Source organism: Papio anubis, chromosome 5 (genome assembly GCF_008728515.1).
Source record: "Papio anubis isolate 15944 chromosome 5, Panubis1.0, whole genome shotgun sequence".
Lineage (NCBI taxonomy): Eukaryota > Metazoa > Chordata > Mammalia > Primates > Cercopithecidae > Papio > Papio anubis.
In genome coordinates, this window is record NC_044980.1 from 83,660,920 (window position 1) to 83,681,795 (window position 20,876).

A 20,876-nucleotide genomic window follows, 5' to 3' on the forward strand; every position below is an offset into this window, starting at 1 on the left:
GCTGTGTAATTAACAAACAATACTTCAGCAGCATACAGTAATTTAGGCTGTCTGTGGGTCTACTAATCTATGCTGGACTTGGTCATGGGTGGCTGTATTTCATATGTCTGTCATTCTTCTCATGGAACCAGTGGTAGCACAAAAGACCAAGTGAAAATGTGTAAGGCCCCCTGAGGTCTAGGGTTAGAACCAGCACATCATCATTTTTACCTTGTTCTATTAGCCAAAACAAGTCACATATCCAAATGCAAAGTCTAGAGGCAGGGAAATACGCTTTTCCCACAGTGAGACACCTGTGAGCCATCACATGGTAAAGATTATGGATATAGGAAGGGGTGAGGAATTGGGAACAGTAATACTAGCTACTGAAGGTGCTTTTAGGAAAGGCAAAAAATCCACAATGGGACATTATTGTAAACGTTTAGGGAATTATAAAACATTTTTCCAACCTATTCAATTAGGAGTTATCAATGTCACATATACCACGGTTCCTGGAATGCTGAGTCTGAAGAACCAAACAGTAGGAAACCTAGCAGAGCCAGAAGTTGATTTTGTCCCCGTCATTGGCTTTCTGATTTTAGAAGAAGGGGAAACAGCAGCAGCCATCAACATTACCATTCTTGAGGTAAAACTCCTATTTTTTTCCTTACTATTGTATTAAACCTGAAGTAACTACATAGAAGGTAGAAATTGATGGAAGAGTCTATAACATATAAGTAGTAACATTTAGTAAGACACTTCTAGTAACTTTGCATTTTAAGACATGAAGTTTTGTGAAAACTAAGTCTACCTGAGTTTTTTCTATTTGTAAAAAAAAAAAAAAAATACTCTGACTTTAATATCAGGTTTGGATACTCTACAATTATAATACTAAAAACTTAGTGAATTCTTTTCTGCTTGGTTCCCCCTGCTGGTACCTTTAAATCATCTTATTTCTTTTCTTGATTTTGTTGTTATTGTTTGTTTTTTTTTAATCGTACAGGGGTTTCTGTTCTTGTTTAGATCGACTGGCCTGCTGTTATGTATTTTATTATAGACATAACCATGATAAAGAATTTTCTTAGGGTAGTCCCCTTTAAGATGTCATAGAACTATGAGGTTTCAAGGAGTATTTTGATTACTCCATAGGATTCTTTGGACCAGAAAATCCATGTATGTCAGAATCTTTGTTGGTAGTAGGACCGTTTAAATTAGAGATAGGGAGAGAGTCACTAGAGGCCGATGGCACAATATGCAATTATGATTACGTTAAACTTAGCGTAATCATTAGTGATTGAAATTGTATTTTAAATAATTTTTCACATTGTGGAATCTCATGTTGTTTTGGGACTTAGTGTATCAGTTACCTAAATACATTTCCAAGAGGTTTATAAAAATGGTACTCATGGAGGGGGTAGGAGATAGTGTGTAGGACAGGGGAAGGGAAAAAGGGAGAAAGCATGAATATTGCAGTTGAAAAAATATTTTTCAATTCCTATGTATTTTGGGAGTTCTATTTTAAAATGTATTTTATTATCTTGGAGGCCTGTTCTTTTACAAAATTATAAGTGGTATAAACCATCTACCTTTTGAAGTCAGTAACTTACTTTGTTGATTACTGTGGCACCGTGACCTAATATAACAGTATAAAAATTCCAAAACTGTAAAATTAAAGGTAATATAATGTCAGTATATGGGATATAACACGAGATTTGATAAAGCTTTCAATTAAGTTATCTTTCAAATGTATACTTTATTAATAACAATATCAATAAATGGATTGATTATTCCTTAGATATGTTTGGTTTTAAAGCAGAGAATACACAGTTGCCCTTCTTTTCTCTGAGGAGTCTAGGTTTTTTTGAACATGGGGTTTTTGGTTCCACCTTTATTTCATCCTAGCTCTTTGCAACCCTTTTTGCTCCCTCAGTAGCACTAGATTAAGAGACTGCAGGGCTATGTATATAGGAACAAACTGCCCTGGGGAGTGGTAGGGAGGAGTTATTGCATGGGGGGTGGGGGACAGTAAGAGTAGGCACAGCAGTCCTTCTGTGTCACTGACCTTATAACTCATATTGGCCCATATATTGCATAAGACAATCTAGAGACCATGATTTTCACGTATTTGTTCACATGGAAACATGACTCCATTAAATAAAGTGAGGAGAAAAGCATATGTTAGTGAGTGTGTGCTGACATTATATACGCATAAATATACACACATATTGTGTTTCTTTGTAAATATTGACGGCTGGCTGATCATTCTTGACATGGATTTTGCTAATCCTTATGTTTGTAGTACCTGCCTTGTTTTCATTGCTGTTATATGGACTAGTGATTGATAATAATAGCTATTAATTTGAAAGCATTTTCTCTAGGCCACTCTACACACATGATTTGTAATCATTATTACAGTCTCCCACCCAAAGGACCTATTATTGCCCCAGTATAGAGATAGTAGAATTGGAGTCCTAAAATTTAAGTAACTTACTTAAAATTACAGAATTTGGTACTAGGCCTCCTTGAACTGCAAAGCCCTTTTTTTTTTTCATAGTATTCTATTCCTCCTTCTACACTTTGGATATTATGGTAATTTAAAGTGTTTTGTTCATATTATGCTTAAAATAATTAGGCTTATATATTTATAAAGTTGGTTTACATATTATATAAATCTACGTTAAAAATGTTAAAATATTTAAGTGGTTTCATATGTGTCAACCTAATTACTTCCTATACACCCAAGTATAAGTTTAATACTTTTATGTTTATTTTTTCTAATTTAGATGTCTACTTTATGGTTGCATTTTTGTATCTTCTGTATGCTAATTACACACTTTAACTTAAAAATGGTTTCTGAGGGTTACTTTGAGAGTATAATTAAAGGAGTTTAATGGTATGATTTTTTTCAGGATGATATACCAGAGCTAGAAGAGTATTTCCTGGTGAATTTAACTTATGTTGAACTTATCATGGCTGCTTCAACTTCATTTCCTCCCAGACTAGGTATAAGGGGTTTCTTGTTTGTTTCTTTTTACTCACTTTAAATGAAATGAAGAAACTTTGTTTTTGAATCAGAAGTGATCATTGTGCTGTTTTGTTAATCTTGGCTATGTGTCAAAATATGATGGAATTTTATATTTATTTTTGATACTCTCATATATTGCAATGTTTACATTGAACAATGTAAAGACATTAAAAATTATTGTGTGATGTTCTTTAAATTTTACAACTATTTTATAAACAAATTTGTAATCCTCAAAATAGTTCTTTGGAGGGTACTTTTCTTTCATTATCTTTTAAAATTAGCTGTTTTCATTAGATCTCCAAACTCTCAGATGTTTTTCTTTTCTTTCAGGTTAAGCAGTGCTGTTGTTTGCTTCTTTGTTGCTTTGTTGTGTTCTCTGCTTCTCTTTTGACCTTTTTTCTTTTTCTTTTCATGCTTTTAGAAAAGAATCAGTTAATTCATTACAGACTGAAAGGTAAAACCTGAACCTTAGTACAAACTTATCTAGATTCCTTTGAAAAGATGTATTCCTGTTTAAACACAAACTCCTGTTTTCAGTGTGGACATTTACTACTGGGAAATTTTGTCTGAAGCCTGTAGGTGTGATGGCCCAATAGAGGGTGGTGCTGAACTGGTTAGAAGCAGTGCTGGACAGGGGAAAGTTAACTTGGGTTAAAGGAAGAGAAGCATGGCCAGGAGCAGTGGCCTGGGGAACAGACATTCCTTATTCATTTCTGAAACTCATTGTGATAACTTTGAAAATATTGAAAGGAAATAATCAGTTTCTAACTTATTGTTTGAATAGTTTCAGTTCTTTTGCTAAAGAAATAGATGATTCTAATGACTAGGCTGTTTACATCAGGTATTATTACAAGATAATTATTATTCACACTAAGACAACTAACAAAACAATTCAGATTTCTTTCATCCTCTTACTGAGATAATTTGAATAGTTGACTTCTGTTGAGTGATTTCTAATGCTATTTCAAGTGCTTTGTACGTTGGTAATGTCATTACTTACATCTTCTCATTTTACAGATGAGGTAGCTTAGGCTAAGAGAAGCTGAGTAACATGCCCCAAATCACACAACTATGGAGTGGTAGAGCTGTCTTCAATGGTGTGGCCTGATTTTAGAATCTCTGCTTTTTAGCCTCTTGTCTGGTGGACACAAACCCTGATTTTATATGCTTTCCTGGACAGTGTTGTTCTTTTCCCTCTACAGAGAATTACACTCTCCCTACCCTTTCCCCATCCAGGCAGCTATCATAAGTGTCCTAGACTAAGGTGGTACCTCTGAAATTTAAAAGGTAAAGAACAAAATATTAAAAACAAAAATCAAAACCAAAAAACCAATCAGGAGCAGGATTCGTTAATATTTTAAGACTAGCCCAGGAGCAGGGTTAGTAATATTTTAAGACTGAAACCAAAAAGCCAGCCAGGAGCAGGGTTAGTTAATATTTTAGGGTATTGGTAACATACTAAGTAAGTTTGGTGGACAGAATAAAAATAAAAAGGGAAAGATAAGTTTACTTTGATATTAATCTCTCTTGAGTTCACCAAACCTTTTCCCCATCTTTCCCACATGTCTCAGCTTCTGTTTGTGTCCCTGTCTCTCTGTGTCTCTTTTGCATGCCTGTATGTTTCTCTGTACCATTCCTTGTGCTTCTCTTCTCATTTCTTTTTTTGCTCTTTCTGCTCCTTCCAACTGTCCCCATTTTCCTTTCCTCCTGAAACAGTGATATTATAGAATAGAGATGCCAAATATGTTTTAACTAATTAAAATAATAGAAACAAAACAGTAATCTCAGTTGTTAATTATTTTATATTGTTCTCAGTTGATTAAATTTCTATAAATCGGTGGCTTTTGTTAGCCAAAAGTGTCCTTATTCAGATGTGATAAACATTGTCTCTTTATTTTCTTAAATATCTTTTGAGTAATTTTGATAATACCTGTACATTAGGAGTTATATAATTTCAAAGGGACTGTCTTTGAATCCTATATCAAAAAGTACTTTTAATCATTTTTATGTATTTTAAGATATGCTTCTATTTTTTTAGATTCAGAAGGTTTGACTGCACAAATTATCATCGATGCCAATGATGGGGCCCGAGGTGTAATTGAATGGCAACATAGCAGGTAAGGCCAAGGCTGCGTGAGAGTCCTCTTCTGGGTTTTGTATTCTTTACTGTCTACCAAATAAAAGTTTATAAGGGAAAAAGTAATGTTTTTTTTAAACTATATTATAGGTTTGAAGTAAATGAAACCCATGGAAGTTTAACATTGGTAGCCCAGAGGAGCAGAGAAGCTCTTGGCCATGTTTCCTTGTTTGTGTATGCTCAGAATTTGGAAGCACAACTGGGGCTGGATTATATCTTCACCCCAATGGTGGGTCTCAAAATCTATCACAGATGACTTTTACAAATTATTTTATAATCATTATTCCTTAAGAATTACAGTGATTTAGGTCCCATATAAATAAATTATTCTTAATAAGCCATTACATATTTCAAAGTAAATTAGGACAGAAGATTTCCACATGGTAAAATAGTTTGCTTCACTATTTTACTATTCTAAATATTATTCTGTGTGCATTAACTATTTCATTACAGTATTTGATACTGGAGAACGCAACCTGTAATATTAAAGAATTTATATCATTTGATAGTCTTTCCAGAATGTTTCTCATACTTCTCGAAAATTTTAGCTCTTATTTCTTTGTTTTTGCTCACTGAAACACCTTTAGTGTTTTAAAATACTTTTATTTGATCCCTTCACACTTTTTATTTCTTAGCCAAATGTTTACTTTCTTCTCTTCCCTCATAATTTTTTTGGAGACAGAGTCTCGCTCTGTCACTCAGGTTGGAGTGCAGTGGTACGATCTCGGCTCACTGCAACCTCTACCTCCCAGGTTCAAGCAATTCTTCTACGTCAGCCTCCTGAGTAGCTGGGATTACAGGTGGCCACCACCATGCCTGGCTAATTTTTTTTTTTTTTGTATTTTTAATGTATTTTATATTTTTAGTGTACTTCACCTTGTTGGCCAGGCTGGTCTCAAACTCCTGGCCTCAAGTGATCAGCCCCCTTTGGCCTCCCAAAGTGCTGGGATTACAGGCATGAGCCACTGCGCCCAGCCCCCTCATAATTTTTACTTTTTAGACTTAATGTTGACAGTTTAAATAAAAAGATATAAACCAAAAAATAAGGAAACAAAATTCAGTGTAAAATAGCTTATTCTTTACACTTGCAACTATATTGTATTTCTTTCCAAACATTCTATAGAAACTCAGTGTATATAAATATAATACTGTCTGCTTTTACCTTTTTGACCAGATTCTTCATTTTGCTGATGGAGAAAGGTATAAAAATGTCAATATCATGATTCTTGATGATGGCATTCCAGAAGGAGATGAAAAATTTCAGCTGATTTTAACAAATCCTTCTCCTGGACTAGAGCTAGGGAAAAATACAATAGGTAATTAATAATTTCTTATAAACAGCTTCCTTTCCTTCATGCTGGGTTCCTTAATATGGGGGAAGATGTAAAGGGATTAAAAAGTCTTGGTGGTTTTCTATGCTTACAATGAGAGTGATTTTAAGTTAGAGAATTTCAGAATTTCTGTGTCTCTATAACAGTGCCTCTAGCTTGTATGTGTTGGTGTATATAGGCATGTATATAAAAGACAAAAAAAGTAGGTTGATACTAGAGATAATATTATTTCCTCAGTTATTGTAGGGTTATTTAATTTGTAGATGTCTTTTCTTTGGAATTTCAATTTTGCTCTGGTTTCCTACTTAGCAATAGAAGGAATTACCTTTAGTAGTGTCATCTACTCTGTAGTATTTCCGCATAGTGTTGAGGTATACTGATACTTCAGACAGATTATGGGAGCCGTAATTCTTTGGTTGGAACAGTTAGGTATTGTTGCTAAGAGTCGTTCTACTCCATTGCTTGATAGGTATTGTGCTGACCGTTTAGAGAAGGTAAGAAAGAGACAAAGGAGAAAACTCGGGAACATACAGAACTTTAAGGTTGGAAGAGCTCTTAAAAAGTCACTTCCATTCCTTCTGATGATAGACAAGCCAGGTGAATTTCAAGAATTGAATGCTGACTGACCCTTCAAACTCCTGTTTTAGTCAGTGGCTGAGCAGGTGTTTTTTTTTTTTTTTTTTTTTTTTTTTTTTAGTTAATTTGATGAATATTTGCATTCCTAAATTATTGGCCTTTATGGAGATATTTGATTTGTAGTAGAAAATATGAAAGAATTCTGAGTAGCCCCAGGATTGGTTTTTACTTTTCTTGCTATATTAATAAAATACATTGATATTTCTAAATCCCCAGAAGCCTTTTTATTTTTTATTTTTATTTTAATTTTTTTATTTTTTGAGGCTGTGGCTGTTTTTCAAATTCAGAGTATACATTTGAGATCAAATCATTTTCTTGTAAAACATAATGGGTTGGTAAATGGTTGTATGAATGGATACCATGTGTTGGTTGAGAATAGTCTAGGTACAAATAACAGAAAACTCAATGCAAATGGATTTAAACACATATAATTTATTGGTTTATTTAACCTGAGGGTACAGAGACATATGGCTTTAGATGACACAGGAGCAGGACTTAATGCTGCCAAAGATCCTGAGGTTTTCTGTCTCTTTTCTTTGCCTTTTGGAATATTGGCTTCATTGCAAGGCTAACATTATTCATTGTTATGAGATGGTGATCAGGATCATTCTTCTGCATTTCATATAACAGGAGAGAGTATTCACATTCATGCATTCCTACAAGGTCCTCATATAAATCTGATGGAAATTACATCGGTTACATGCCCACTTCCATGAGTAGGAGAAATGAATATATTATTGGGCGCTGCCAAGGTTACTTTATATTTGTAATTTTCTATTTTTAAAGATTAAAAAATTCCTCAGAGAAATAAGTGCTTTGACAGTGAGTCGTTTCTTAAACCATGCCCCATTGATTGACCTTGAAACTATTTCCAGATCCTTATAAAGTTTCAATAAATATCCTATTACATAAATCTTTGTATATGTGGATAATTAAGATCATCTGTTGAGTACAATGCATGTTGAGTGGAAAGGACTAATCCACTGCCTTCTGTGTTAGTTACACTCCAACTGTGTACATACACAATAGTTTCTCCATATCCTTCCCAGCAATTTCTTTAATCTTTAAATTTTCATATGCCATTTCTAATGACTGAAAAATATGTGGTTGTATTATGCATTATTGTGATTTTTTCTTTCATTGTCCTGTTTGTTAGTAAGCTTGACACGGGTTTGGTTTTTTCTTTGTGATTCTGTTTTTTGTATCCCTTATATACTTTCCTGTGGTTTTTGCTTTATTGGTTTGTAGGAATAGTCGTATATTTTGAATTCAGCCCTTTGCCTCTTAAATATATTATAAAGATATTTCTCCCAGTCTGTCATTTATCTTATATTATAATGTCTCATAAATTTTTTTAAATTTAAAATATCAAATATTTTGATATGCTTTTAAATCCTGCTTACTTAGGTCTTTTCACCCAAATGCCATAAAATATTTTACTATATTTTTCTACTATTTTCATAGTTTTGATTTATATTTACATTATTGAACATATAAGGAAGGTATTCATTTGTAGTGTGTGAGGCAAGGATACAACTTCATTTTTCTTCTAAAATGTATAGAACAATACCCTAAAATATAAAACGTATACCCTAAAATGTATAAAACATATACCCTAAAATGTATAAAACAGTACAGAGAATGAAACAGAGAGTTGAAACATCAATTTTCAACATGAAATATCTACCCTTCTTTTTTTCCTTCTTTTCTATCCATCTACCTATCGTTTTTCTGGACTCTGTTTTGTTCTATTTGCCTATTTATGTGCTAATAGCATGCTGTTTTATTTATCATAGCCTTGAAGTACATTTTGCTAGTTTTGCAGATCAAATATTTTTCTTTTTCTTTCTATAAATTATCTCACCTATTCCTTAAAAAAGTCTCTTTCATATGAACATTAGATTCAAGCTGAGATCTATAAAACAAACAATTTTGATTGGTGTTGAATTAGAATTATGGATTAATTTGGATAGATTTGACATCACTATAATAATGAGTTTTCCAATTTAGAAATATAAAATGCCTCTCCAGTAATTCAAATCTTTTATACCATTACCTTCCCTTGTGTTCTCTCAAAACCAAACTATAAGACAAGGATTCGGACAAGGATTTAGTTTATTTTAGAGGTGATCTGTGGAGGCCTGATGAGAAATAAGGAGGTGAAAGAGAGAGAGGAAAGTTGATAGGTGATGTCCTAATGAACAGTACTGCTGTGGGCAACTGACACTCAGTCCTGCTGGGGTCCCTCTTAGACACCAGGTTGAATAAAGCTTAGGATTGTCCCATGACAAGGAAGGAAATCTGGGCTGTTCATTCACCGGCTCCTATTTCTGATCATTTGAGAGTTGCTCTTGGGTTGCTCTTTGCAACAGTTGTGATTTTACTCCTGCATGGGCTGATGCTCTCTTCAGGTAAAGAGAGATCACTGGGCAAAAAGGAACTGCTGCAGATCACTTTAGTGAAGGGGATATAGGTGAGGTGCTGACAGTGTCTGCTACAGTCATACTTTAAAAGTTTGTGATTTTCTTCATATAGGTTTTATAGTTTTTACATTAGGCTAATTTCTAAGTATTGTTGCTATTGTGAATAAGGTCCACTTTTTTTTTTTTAGATAGCTGATCTATAGAGATATTATAGTAGTCTTTAAGAATGTATGATCTGAAGCGGACTTCCTGACTTTGTGCACCAGGTCTGCCACATCCCAGCTTGTAAACTTCTTCAAATTACCTGTCTATGCTTCAGTCATAGGTTCTGTAAAATGAGAATAATAATATAATCAATATCATAGGGTTATTGCAAGAATTAAAAGAGTTAATACAGGTTAAGCAATTAACAAGTTCTTAATAGTATTAGTTTCAATTATTATTAATATAAGTGACAGTAAAAAATAGAACACTCTTGATTTGTGAACGTTACTCAGCTTGCTTTGTGTATTTACTATAGTTCTAATATTTTCTCTTGCTTTTTCTTAGTAGACAATCATGTCATCTAGAAAATAGTGACAGTTCTGACTCTTTCCACTACTTTTACAAGTGTTATCTGGTTGGTAGCCCTGGGACACTGTTAAATAGTAGCAATTATGACAGACATTATTATTTTGTCTCTGTTGTTAGTGGGAATGCTGCTAATGTTTCAATATTAAGTTTGATATTTGCTGTTGACTTCTGAGAGATTGCTTCATCAGGTTAAGGAAGCTGCCTTTTATCCCAAGATTACTGAGTATTTTTCTATCATGAGTGAAGATGGAATTTTTTAAAATGCTTTGAAAAATTCTGTCATTTTTAAGATCCTCTTAAAACAATCACCTTAGGTAAAGAGTTGGCCTGGTTTTCAATTAGACATCCACACTTTTTTCAGCATTTATAACCAATCTATTTTCATTTGTTGCTTTAATATTTTTATTTTGGCAGCCTTAATTATTGTCCTTGCTAATGATGATGGCCCTGGAGTTCTATCATTTAACAACAGTGAGCACTTTTTCCTAAGAGAGCCAACAGCTCTCTACGTCCAGGAGAGTGTTGCAGTGTTGTACATTGTTCGGGAACCTGCACAAGGATTGTTTGGAACAGTGACAGTTCAGTTCATTGTGACAGAAGTGAATTCCTCAAATGAATCTAAAGATCTGACTCCTTCCAAAGGCTATATTGTTTTAGAAGAAGGTATTCGATTCAAGGTACAGTAAGAAGCTTTAATGAGAATGGAAGTTTTTCTTTAATATTTATAAAATAAATTTCTCTTAGATGAGCACTGAAGTCCTAGAATGAAAAAACAATTCTGCCAGCTTAGGTGATAGATGAAGACATGCTTCAATTACTATGTGACAAGTGCTATAGTTCTATTTACTCTGTATAAAGTGCAAGTGGAACATTTTACTATTAATAGGGTAGAAGAATATGTAAATAATAAAGAAAATATATGTATGGCTATTTTAAATTTTCAGCACACTTAAATTGTATATGTCACTTTATATTGTGTATAAACCATATAAAAGAAAACCCAAGCCAATTTTTGTAAGCATTAAGTCCCAGCCAGTCATTTCCCTTTTGCCACATTTTTGTTGAACAAAATGTAACTGCTTACTTCAGACTGCTTGTTTGACAACAGGAATAGTTTATTGGAGAAAAAAATTGGGGATTTGAGATTAATTATAAATATGATCTATACTCACAGTTTACCTTCCAAAACCTCTTTTTCTATGTATTAACAATTTTCTGTTCCTGCTACTAAACTTTATTTTTTTAAACAGTTTAAGTTTAAAATAGCTAATTATGTTAGCTTTAGGCATTTTTCAAGCCAGCTATATCAAGTATAATAAATCTAAAATAATAGATTTAAAGCTATTTTGTCTAAAACAGTCCATCTAATAATTATTTTTTTAATGATCAGTTTATGTAACTTCAGCACATTTGCAAATGCATATTCATTTTCATGGTTTTTTTTCACATTTTGGAAATTTAAAACCTTAATTGGTTTGTGCAAGGTCACTTACATTTAAATCTTGAAATATGTATATAAAAATTCAAATTTGAAATATTTTATTAATTTTCTGTTTATTCATGTTTTTTCATCTTTTAAAATTTTTCTTAAATTAATTTTTTTGTTTGTTTTATATTTTTTACTGTGACTTTTTTCATAAAAGGCTCCTTTTTCACAGTATATGTATGTACTTTTATTTTTATTAGGCAAATTGAATGTTAGAGCAAATTGGATTAAATAAATTTAACTGACATAACTGCTTTTATTCCAAAAAGTTTTTGTTTTGAAGTATAAACAGTAAAATACGCAAATCTTAAGTATATGGCTTAGTGACTTTGAAGATATATACATACACACATGTGACTACCACTTAGATTAAAATATTTAACATTAAGACTTGGCATAGTGGCACACACCTGTAATCTTCAGGAGGCTAGGTGGGCGGATCTCTTGAGGTCAGGAGTTTGAGATCAGCCTGGCCAACATAGTGAAACCCTGTCTCTACTAAAAATACAAAAATTAGCCAGGTTTAGTGGTGCGTGCCTGTAATGGTTCTCAGGAGGCTGAGGCAGGAGAATAACTTGAACTTGGGAGGCAGAGGTTGCAGTGAACAGAGTGCCACTGCATTCCAGTCTGAGTGACAGAGCGAGACTCCGTCTCATTCATAAACAAACAAACAAACAAATAAATAAATAAATAAATGTGTTTAATATTATCATCACCGAGAAGATTCCCCTTGTCTCCTCCCCTTTCCAGAGGAAACTACTTTATGATTTCTATCATTGATGACTCATTTTGCTTGAGCTTCCTATAAATAGAATCATACAGTGTGTACTCTTTTGTGTCTGCCTTCTTTCACTCAATATAATTTTTAAGTCTGTGTGGTTGCATGCATCAGTAGTTGGACATTTTTTTAAATCACTGAGTAGCATTTTATAAAATAGACCACTATTGGTTTGTCTGTTCTCCCACTGATGAACATTCGGGATGTTTCTAATTTGTTCCTGCTATGACTGCAGCTGTTTTTTTAACAGTGAACCCTAGATTAGAATGAGATTAATCAAGTTATGTAGCCAGAGCAGGACAAAAAGTTCACAAAAATGAAGACATAGATGTAATTTTTAATCAATGTTATTTTAAAATGCACTAAATGTTTTTTGGACACTTCAGTGCAATATATCACAAAGTTGAAAATCCTAAAAGTAATAACCTGAAACAGGTGTAACCATCACATTATAGGAATCAGTGTTAAATCAAAGTGAGATGGTATTTTTCAAAACATAGTATTTTGTTGTCAGAAATGTTTAGTAGATTTCTCTATATGTGTGTTACAAAAAATACTGTATTCTAGTAACCTTATCTTTTGATTTTGTTTTCAGGCCTTACACATATCTGCCATATTAGACACGGAACCAGAAATGGATGAGTATTTTGTTTGCACCTTGTTTAATCCAACTGGAGGTGCTAGACTAGGGGCACGTGTTCAAACCCTGATAACAGTTTTGCAAAACCAGGCCCCTTTGGGGCTATTCAGTATCTCTGCAGTTGAAAATAGGTATAGTTTATTCATAAGGAAATTATCCCTTCTGAACCTATAAGTAGGGAATATTTTTTGCATAAGAAAATGCAGAAGGAAATTGATGTCTAATTATTTTTAAAAGGATTTTTAAAATGAACTCTAGACTAAAGATAAGTCTAGAGAGACCAATTACTCTCCTAACTGGGAGTATCAAAAACCTAAACTCACCCTGTTATTAGAATGGTGTTATTAGAATTCTTATTTTCTTGGAGTTCACACTTTCAGGTAAAGGTCTGTACTATTTTGTGTTTTTAAAAATAATGAAAAGCAAGAAATAATATAAAGTAGACTTCACTGCTCAAACCAAATGAATGACTCTTCAAACATATATTAACATGATTGTGGTTTTAAAATTTCTTCTTCAAACATATATTAACATGATTGTGGTTTTAAAATTTCTTCTAGAAGCTGACAAATATTTATTTTTTATATCATAAAAATATTTTAATCTAGTTTCATTAATATGTTAATTTACTGACTCATTTTTTCCTATAAAGTGTTTTTCATACATATGTGAAGAAACATAAGAATGACAATTTTATTTGTTTTTCAGAATATATAGTGTGAAGTTACTGAAGTAACTGATTTTCAGTATTTTCTTATCTTGGATTGTATAAATTTAAAAGTGTATTAAGTATATGCTAGCAATATGATATATATTTTAAATATGTAGAATATGTACTTTTTCTGCTTTCCACAATCCATGTATTTCTTTCAGCGCCACCTCCGTAGACCTCGAAGAAGCCAACAGGACCGTGTATTTAAATGTATCTCGAACTAATGGCATTGGTTTGGCTGTGAGTGTGCAGTGGGAGACAGTATCTGAAACAGCCTTTGGCATGAGTATGTTTCATTTCTTATAAGAACAAAATTCTGTAACCAAGAAATATCGCATGTATAAGATTCATATTTTTTCCCATGAATTGTATGTTATTGATCATTTGAAAATGGAAAACAGATAATCTGATTCTTTTATTGCACCTATAAATATGTGTTGAGGCCAGGCACGGTGGCTCACGCCTGTAATCCCAGCACTTTGGGAGGCCAAAGTGGGCGGATCATGAGGTCAGGAGATTGAGACCATCCTGGGTAGCACGGTGAAACCCCATCTCTACTGAAAATACAAAAAATTAGCCGGGCGTGGTGTTGGGCACCTGTAGTCCCAGCTACTCAGGAGGCTAAGGCAGGAGAATGGCGTGAACCCCGAAGGCGGAGCTTGCAGTGAGCTGAGATCGCGCCACTGCACTCCAGCCTGGGCGACAGTGTAAGACTCCATCAAAAATAAAATAAAATTAAAATTAAATAAAATTAAAATAAATAAATAAAATAAAGTATGTATTGGGTGCCTGTCACATGCCAGGCATGGCACTGAACTCATGGATCTTAGAATTTAGGGGGTGACAGAAATGAATCAAATAAGTAAAAATCAATGTATACTTTAAACTTTAGTAAGTGCTTCAAAGGAGAAGTTCTAAGTGTTGAAAGAATATAGGAGAATGCTTTCAAGGGGTATTGATCTTTGAACTAAGACTGAATAGTAAGTAGAATTGATTATGCAAAGGACTGGGTTGGAAGAACATGGAGGTGAGAGTGAGAAGCTGTGAAGGCAGAAAACTGAGGCATAAAAAACACACATAAGGGAAGAACTTGGGTGGATAGTAGGTACAGAAATAAGGAGGAATGTTGAGCTTGGATAGCTGGACAAGACCAGATCATTCAAGACCTTAAGGAATATTTTATAGTTGCCAGTCTTTGTAATAGTGTTAACGGAGAGCCTTTGAGTGGTTTAGGAATGGAGGAGAGTTACCATATGTAATGTGGTATGGTATAATCATATTTGGATTTTGAAGATGTTATTCACAGTGCCATGTAAATAATGGGTTGGCACAGAAGAGAAGTGAAGATACAGGGAAGAAAGATGATGGTAGCTTAGACCAGATGTTGAATATGAGGGTGAAGGAGAGGGAAGTACCAGAGATGATTCAGGTTTCTAGCTTGTGCAGTTGGATGGGAGAAGGAGTTCATGCTATTCACTAAGATGGAATTCCAAAAAAAAGAATAGATGTATTTTGGTAAGGGGAGTAAAATAAATGTGGTTTAACACATTTTGAATTTGAGTTACTTTTGAGAATAAATTTCTCTAGACTCAAAAGAAGGTCTCTGCTGGAGAGATAAACCTGGGAACTTTAGCTATATATATTGTATTTGAAGTCATGGAAATTGATGTAAATCTGAAAAGAAAGGCTGAAGATGGAGAAGGGAAGAGGATGCTATAGACTGAACTATAAGAAGGTTCAAGTTGAATGGCTGAGGATATGGGATGATGGCCTAGCAAAGGAGACTTAGAGGACCTGGTAAGAAACTTAGGAAAAAACAGGATGGCAGATACCAGCAGAAGAGTGCTTTAAAATGGAGGAAGAAGTAAATGGTGTCAACCCCTGGTGAGAAGTCCAGTAAAATGAGAACCTGAAAAATAACTATTATAGTTAGCAACATAGAAGGCGTTAGACCGTAGAAAGGGCTATTTGTATAGAAAGACAGAGACTGAATACCATTTTGAATAGAGGTGAAAGAAGAGAGACCTCAACTATATGCAACCATTTCAAGAAGTTTGGCTGGGAAGATAGGACCTGGAGAAGGTGGTAGTGGTGGGGTGTAGGATTCAGAAGGTTTTTTGCATGTTTAGTTTGGAGAGACCCAAGCATGTGTAGGTTGGATGGAAAAGGTACAGAAATATTAAATATTTAGAAGAAAAAGGACATAATTAATAGTGGTATGGTTGTCTAGAAGACAAGTAGAGATGGGATCCAAAAAAAAGAAAAATTATGGTTTCTAATTTAGATTTCTCCATTACTGCTTGGACTTTGCATGTATTTTTTTGGAAGTGCTCATGAGAGCATATGTTGGAAATTCTTAATCATTAGCAGTCATTGCTTATTCTTCATTTGTGGTCATCTTGAGTTACTGTAGAGAAGGATTTGTCCATGTGTCAGGACCATTTGGGACTTTAAATGAAAAATCTGCAGTATACCCTTAAAAGAGAGCAACATAAGAATTTAAAATGCTAGATTTTTTAGAAAAGGAAATTGCTATTGGATATTACATGTAAGGCATTGACAAATTCTCTTGAATTGATAATCTAAAAATGATCAATCATTTATAGGGAGCTCAGGTTTCAACCTTGATAGTTGTACTTGCTGCATCATGTTCACACCACTAACCAAAATTTAAAAAGAACTTAATGTTTTGAAGGGAAACAGCCATGTTAAGAGATTATACATTTTTTAAAAAATTTTACTCTTCATTAGTTAGGGGATTTTTATTTTTGTCCTTTTTTTTTTTTTTTTGTAGTACAGAATTTTAAAACATATACCAGTTGTAGCAGTTTGGTAAAACCTTGACAGCCATTTGAAATATGTGAATCTGCTTGGCATTCTTAAAATAGATAAAATGTAAAGTGAAACTTAGATGGGCATAATTTCAAATTAATAGCATAAATTTTTTAAACCAAATATTTATCATGCTTCTATAAAGGTATTTATTATTATAAAATTTCTCAGTTATATTTTTATCTTTACCGAAGTTGATAAAAATCATGTTCTGCATATTTCCCTTTAAAATATACATTTAGTATTTATTTAGTTAGTTTTTGAGCCAGGGTCTGTCCCTGGCTGGAGTGCAGTGGCACTATGTGGGCTCACTACCACCTCCGCCTCCCGGGTTCAAGCAATTCTCGTGCCTCAGCCATCCAACTAGCTGGCATTACAGACACACACCACCACACCCAGCTGATTTTTGTATTTTTAGTAGAGACTGGTTTCACCATGTTGGCCAGGCTGGCCTCAAACTCCTGACCTCAAGTGATCCACCTACCTTGGCCTCCCAAAATTCTGGGATTACATGCGTGAGCCACCATGCCCAGCCACATTTAGTATTTCTTTCTAAATACACCTTGGAAAAGTGTGTGTAGGTATAAAGCAGAACATTAAAACATTTTCTTGGTTTTTAAATTAGAATTTTTAGAAAATTCTTATTTGTAGTACAAATTAATTATTTGTTGTTATTGTAAAGTTTTCTCACTTGTGTCTTGTCTTTTCACACTCATACACACATGCGTCATGAAAGGATCTTCATTTGTAGTCACAAATGCAGTAGTCTCATTGTTTAAACTATAAGAAAGATAAGTTTTTGAAGGAATAATAAAATAGTAAATCATGATTTGTGTTTTTCAGGGGGAATGGATGTTGTGTTTTCCGTATTTCAAAGTTTTTTGGATGAATCAGCTTCTGGCTGGTGTTTCGTTAGTTTGGAAAATTTAATATATGGTATAATGTTAAGAAAATCATCGGTTACTGTTTACCGATGGCAGGGGATTTTTATTCCAGTTGAGGTAAACATCAGCATTTTTTTATAACACAAAAATAAAATGTGCAGATAAATTTTAGATGTATCATAAATTACCGTATTCTTATTCCTCATTTTCTAGGATTTAAATATAGAAAATCCTAAAACTTGTGAGGCCTTTAATATCGGTTTTTCTCCCTACTTTGTGATTACTCATGAAGAAAGAAATGAAGAAAAGTCTTCTCTTAACAGTGTGTATACATTCACGTCTGGATTTAAATTATTCCTGGTAAAAGAAAGTTTCATTTTTAAATAGATTGCTTTCTTTAAAAGTAATTAAAATTTGTAAGATTGTTCAAATTTTAAGATAATGTATGTTCTATGTTAATGTGAAAAAAGACTTTTTGTGAGTTGATATACATTTTAGCAAAGTATCTTAATCCAGGGATATTTTTGTCTTTTTAAAATGACACTTAGGTATGCGTAACTTGGGATTAAAATTTTTTAAGTCTTGCACTTCATATAGTAACTCATGCTATTAGTGTGTTTGGTGGCTTTCTTAGTTAAAGTCTCCTTTAAGTTTTCATTCCCACTCTGTCCTTGCAGGTACAAACAATTGTTATTCTGGAAAGTTCTCAAGTAAGATATTTTACTTCAGACAGCCAAGATTATTTAATCATTGCAAGTCAAAGAGATGATTCCGAATTAACTCAGGTTTGATTCTTTTAAAATGAAGTGGGTTGTTTTTTTTTGCTTTTCTTTTTAACATTATAATTGAAATTTACCAAAGGTATGATCTGCCAATTTAGTATAAAAGAAAAACCATAATTTGATTGTAGTAAAGTAGAATGTAAAGACTGGTTAGTTAAAAGTTAATTTTTAAACACTAGAGTCATAAAATATTATTGTCTTCAAGAGCCAAGGATAATGTAATAATAAATATGAACATTTAATTAGAATTTAACTGAATTGCAAAACATTGTGGAGAAAAATCACACAGCCAGCCAGAGAGTATCATGATTCATGATTAGCATTGCCACACAGGTGTTCAGTATCACCTCAGAAATCCTACATTTCTTTAGTAAACTAGATCTTGCAATCCTAGTAATGCTTATTTGATAACTTTTGTGACTCCTTAAACTTCTATACATGCTTCACATTTCCATTTTCAGCTAATTCCCTTGTTGAAATGAAAGCTACCAAAAGGGGTATTACTCATTTTCCCAACACCAAATTCAAAAACCCACTTGAAACCCAATCTTACTCCTCATTCCTGCTACCACAGAGAAAGTGTCCCTTCTAAAAAGCCAGGCCTCTCACATAGGTGCCCATCTTGCCCTCATAAGGTTAGCTATTCCCTCCATCTCTGGCGTCTATCTCTCTCTATTTGGTTACTACAGTCAGTGTAAATGTTCTAACTTCACCCAGCTTAAAAAGCTTAAATTCCTCACCGATCTCATTCCCTTCTAATTTTTGTTTCATTTCCTTTCTCCCCTCTATAGTAAGACATCCTGAAAGAATTATCTATTTGTTTTGTCTTTACTTCCCCATGCTCGCCGATGACAACTGGGTTGCCAATTCCAGTGGGTGTTTTTCTGCGTAATCATTATACATTCCACCAGCATGTGACAGTCACCTCATCCTCAAATATAAATCTTATCTTGCTTTCTAAGACACTACACAGATTTTCCTTTTCCCTTTCTCTCTCTCTCTCTGTGTATGTATGTGTGTGTGTGTTTGTGTGATCCTTCTCATTCCCCATTCCCAGTTCCTCTTCCCTTTTGTAAACTTAGATGTCTTGGAGTTTTCCAGAAAGATTCACTTAAAGTTCAAATTCCTTTTTTCTTTCTCTTCACTCATTTGGATACTGTTATCAATCATATGGTTTTAAATATCAGCAATAGGCTAGTGTCTTTTAAATTATATCTGTAGCCTTTCCCCTGTAGTTCAGGCCTACATACCTAACTACCTATTGACATGTTCACTTAAATATATTTTTGGTACATAATATTTAACATATCCCAAACTGACCTTTGATTTTCACTATGAAACTCATTACTTCAGTGCTAGCTTTCATCTCAGGAAGTAGCAACCCCACAAACTCAGTTGCTTAGGACAGAATCCTGGGATATTTCTTCCTTGATTACTCCTTTTTTTTTTTTTTTTTTTTTTTTTGTGGACAGGGGGGACGGGGTCTGGCTCTGTGGCCCAGGCTCCAGTGCAGTGAAGTGACAGGTCACTACATTCTTGACCTCCTGGGCTCTGGTGATCCTCCTACCTTAGCCTCCCGGGTGACTGGGTCAACAGGTGTGTGTCACCACACCTGACTGCTTTTTTGTATTTTGTAGAGATGGGGTTTCACCATGTTTCTCGGGTTGGTCTTGAACTTACTCCTTCTTATTCTTTCACATCGAGTTTATCATTAAGTATTTTTGATTATATGTGTCAATAAGTGAAGACATTTCGTCTCTACTCCTCCCTACTTCAGGTCCCCATTATTTCTCTTCCACACCATTATAGTATCCTCCTAGCTGTTCTCTGAACTTCCTTGACCTCCTCGGATCCATTCTCCATTGAGTAACCGGAGGCATTTTTTGAAAATATTAATTGACTAATGCTATTTCTGATTTTAAAGCTACTCAATGATTTGCAATTATACTTAGAATAAATTTGAAATTATTTAATATGGGCTTAACAGCATAGCTACATTTCCGGATTTGCCTTGGAAAGTACTGGATTATGCCTGTTGTTCCGGTATTGTTATTGCCCCTTTCACTCTTTAAAGGATCCCTGTTTAGATTATAAATTTTGTGGCCACCCTAATGGGAGGTTCTCCATGATCTTACCTCTCCAGCCTTAACTCTCATAAATCTCCCAGCACTATCAAATTCCTTCCTGTCTTTATTCAGATAATGACAAACTTTTTCTGTCTTAAGAACTTTGTCATGTCGTTCCTTCTAACTTGATTTCCCTAATACCTTCATAATTCTCTATCAGACCATCCTAATTGTCATCTTCAGTACTTGACCCATTTTATACTCAGACATTTATTTAATTATTGATATGTTTCTTGTTTACCTTTTCCTAATAGTTAATAAGATCCATAAAGGGAAAGGCTGCTGTATCCATAGTTGCCAGCATAATGTCTGTGGCTTAAAAGTTCCTAATTGTTGACTGAATAAGTATAATTTTCTGTGACATTGACTAGCTTGCTTTCAGGCAGGGTCTGAATTTTAATTTTGCATTTATGAACACTTACCCTGAAACCTTGTGTGCATTGACTGCCACCATGGGGACAAAAAGGATTTAGGTGTTTCTCTGTATTCTATTGCTCGAGCAATTGTTAATAATATTGCAGCATTAGAATGT

General features: G+C 33.9%; 1 protein-coding gene across 4 annotated transcripts in view; it reads left to right on the plus strand.

Annotated features, from left to right (window-relative positions):
* ADGRV1 (adhesion G protein-coupled receptor V1) overlaps positions 1-20,876 on the plus strand; it is a 585,058-nt gene that overhangs the window by 131,712 nt on the left and 432,470 nt on the right. For all 4 annotated transcript variants that reach the window (XM_031666293.1, XM_031666294.1, XM_031666295.1 and 1 more), the window contains 11 exons: positions 462-625; positions 2,889-2,982; positions 5,043-5,121; positions 5,232-5,370; positions 6,316-6,457; positions 10,519-10,781; positions 12,964-13,139; positions 13,882-14,006; positions 17,396-17,553; positions 17,650-17,796; positions 18,114-18,221. In XM_031666293.1, coding sequence (XP_031522153.1) covers positions 462-625; positions 2,889-2,982; positions 5,043-5,121; positions 5,232-5,370; positions 6,316-6,457; positions 10,519-10,781; positions 12,964-13,139; positions 13,882-14,006; positions 17,396-17,553; positions 17,650-17,796; positions 18,114-18,221 — 1,595 coding nt within the window. The remainder of the gene's footprint in view (positions 1-461; positions 626-2,888; positions 2,983-5,042; positions 5,122-5,231; positions 5,371-6,315; positions 6,458-10,518; positions 10,782-12,963; positions 13,140-13,881; positions 14,007-17,395; positions 17,554-17,649; positions 17,797-18,113; positions 18,222-20,876) is intronic.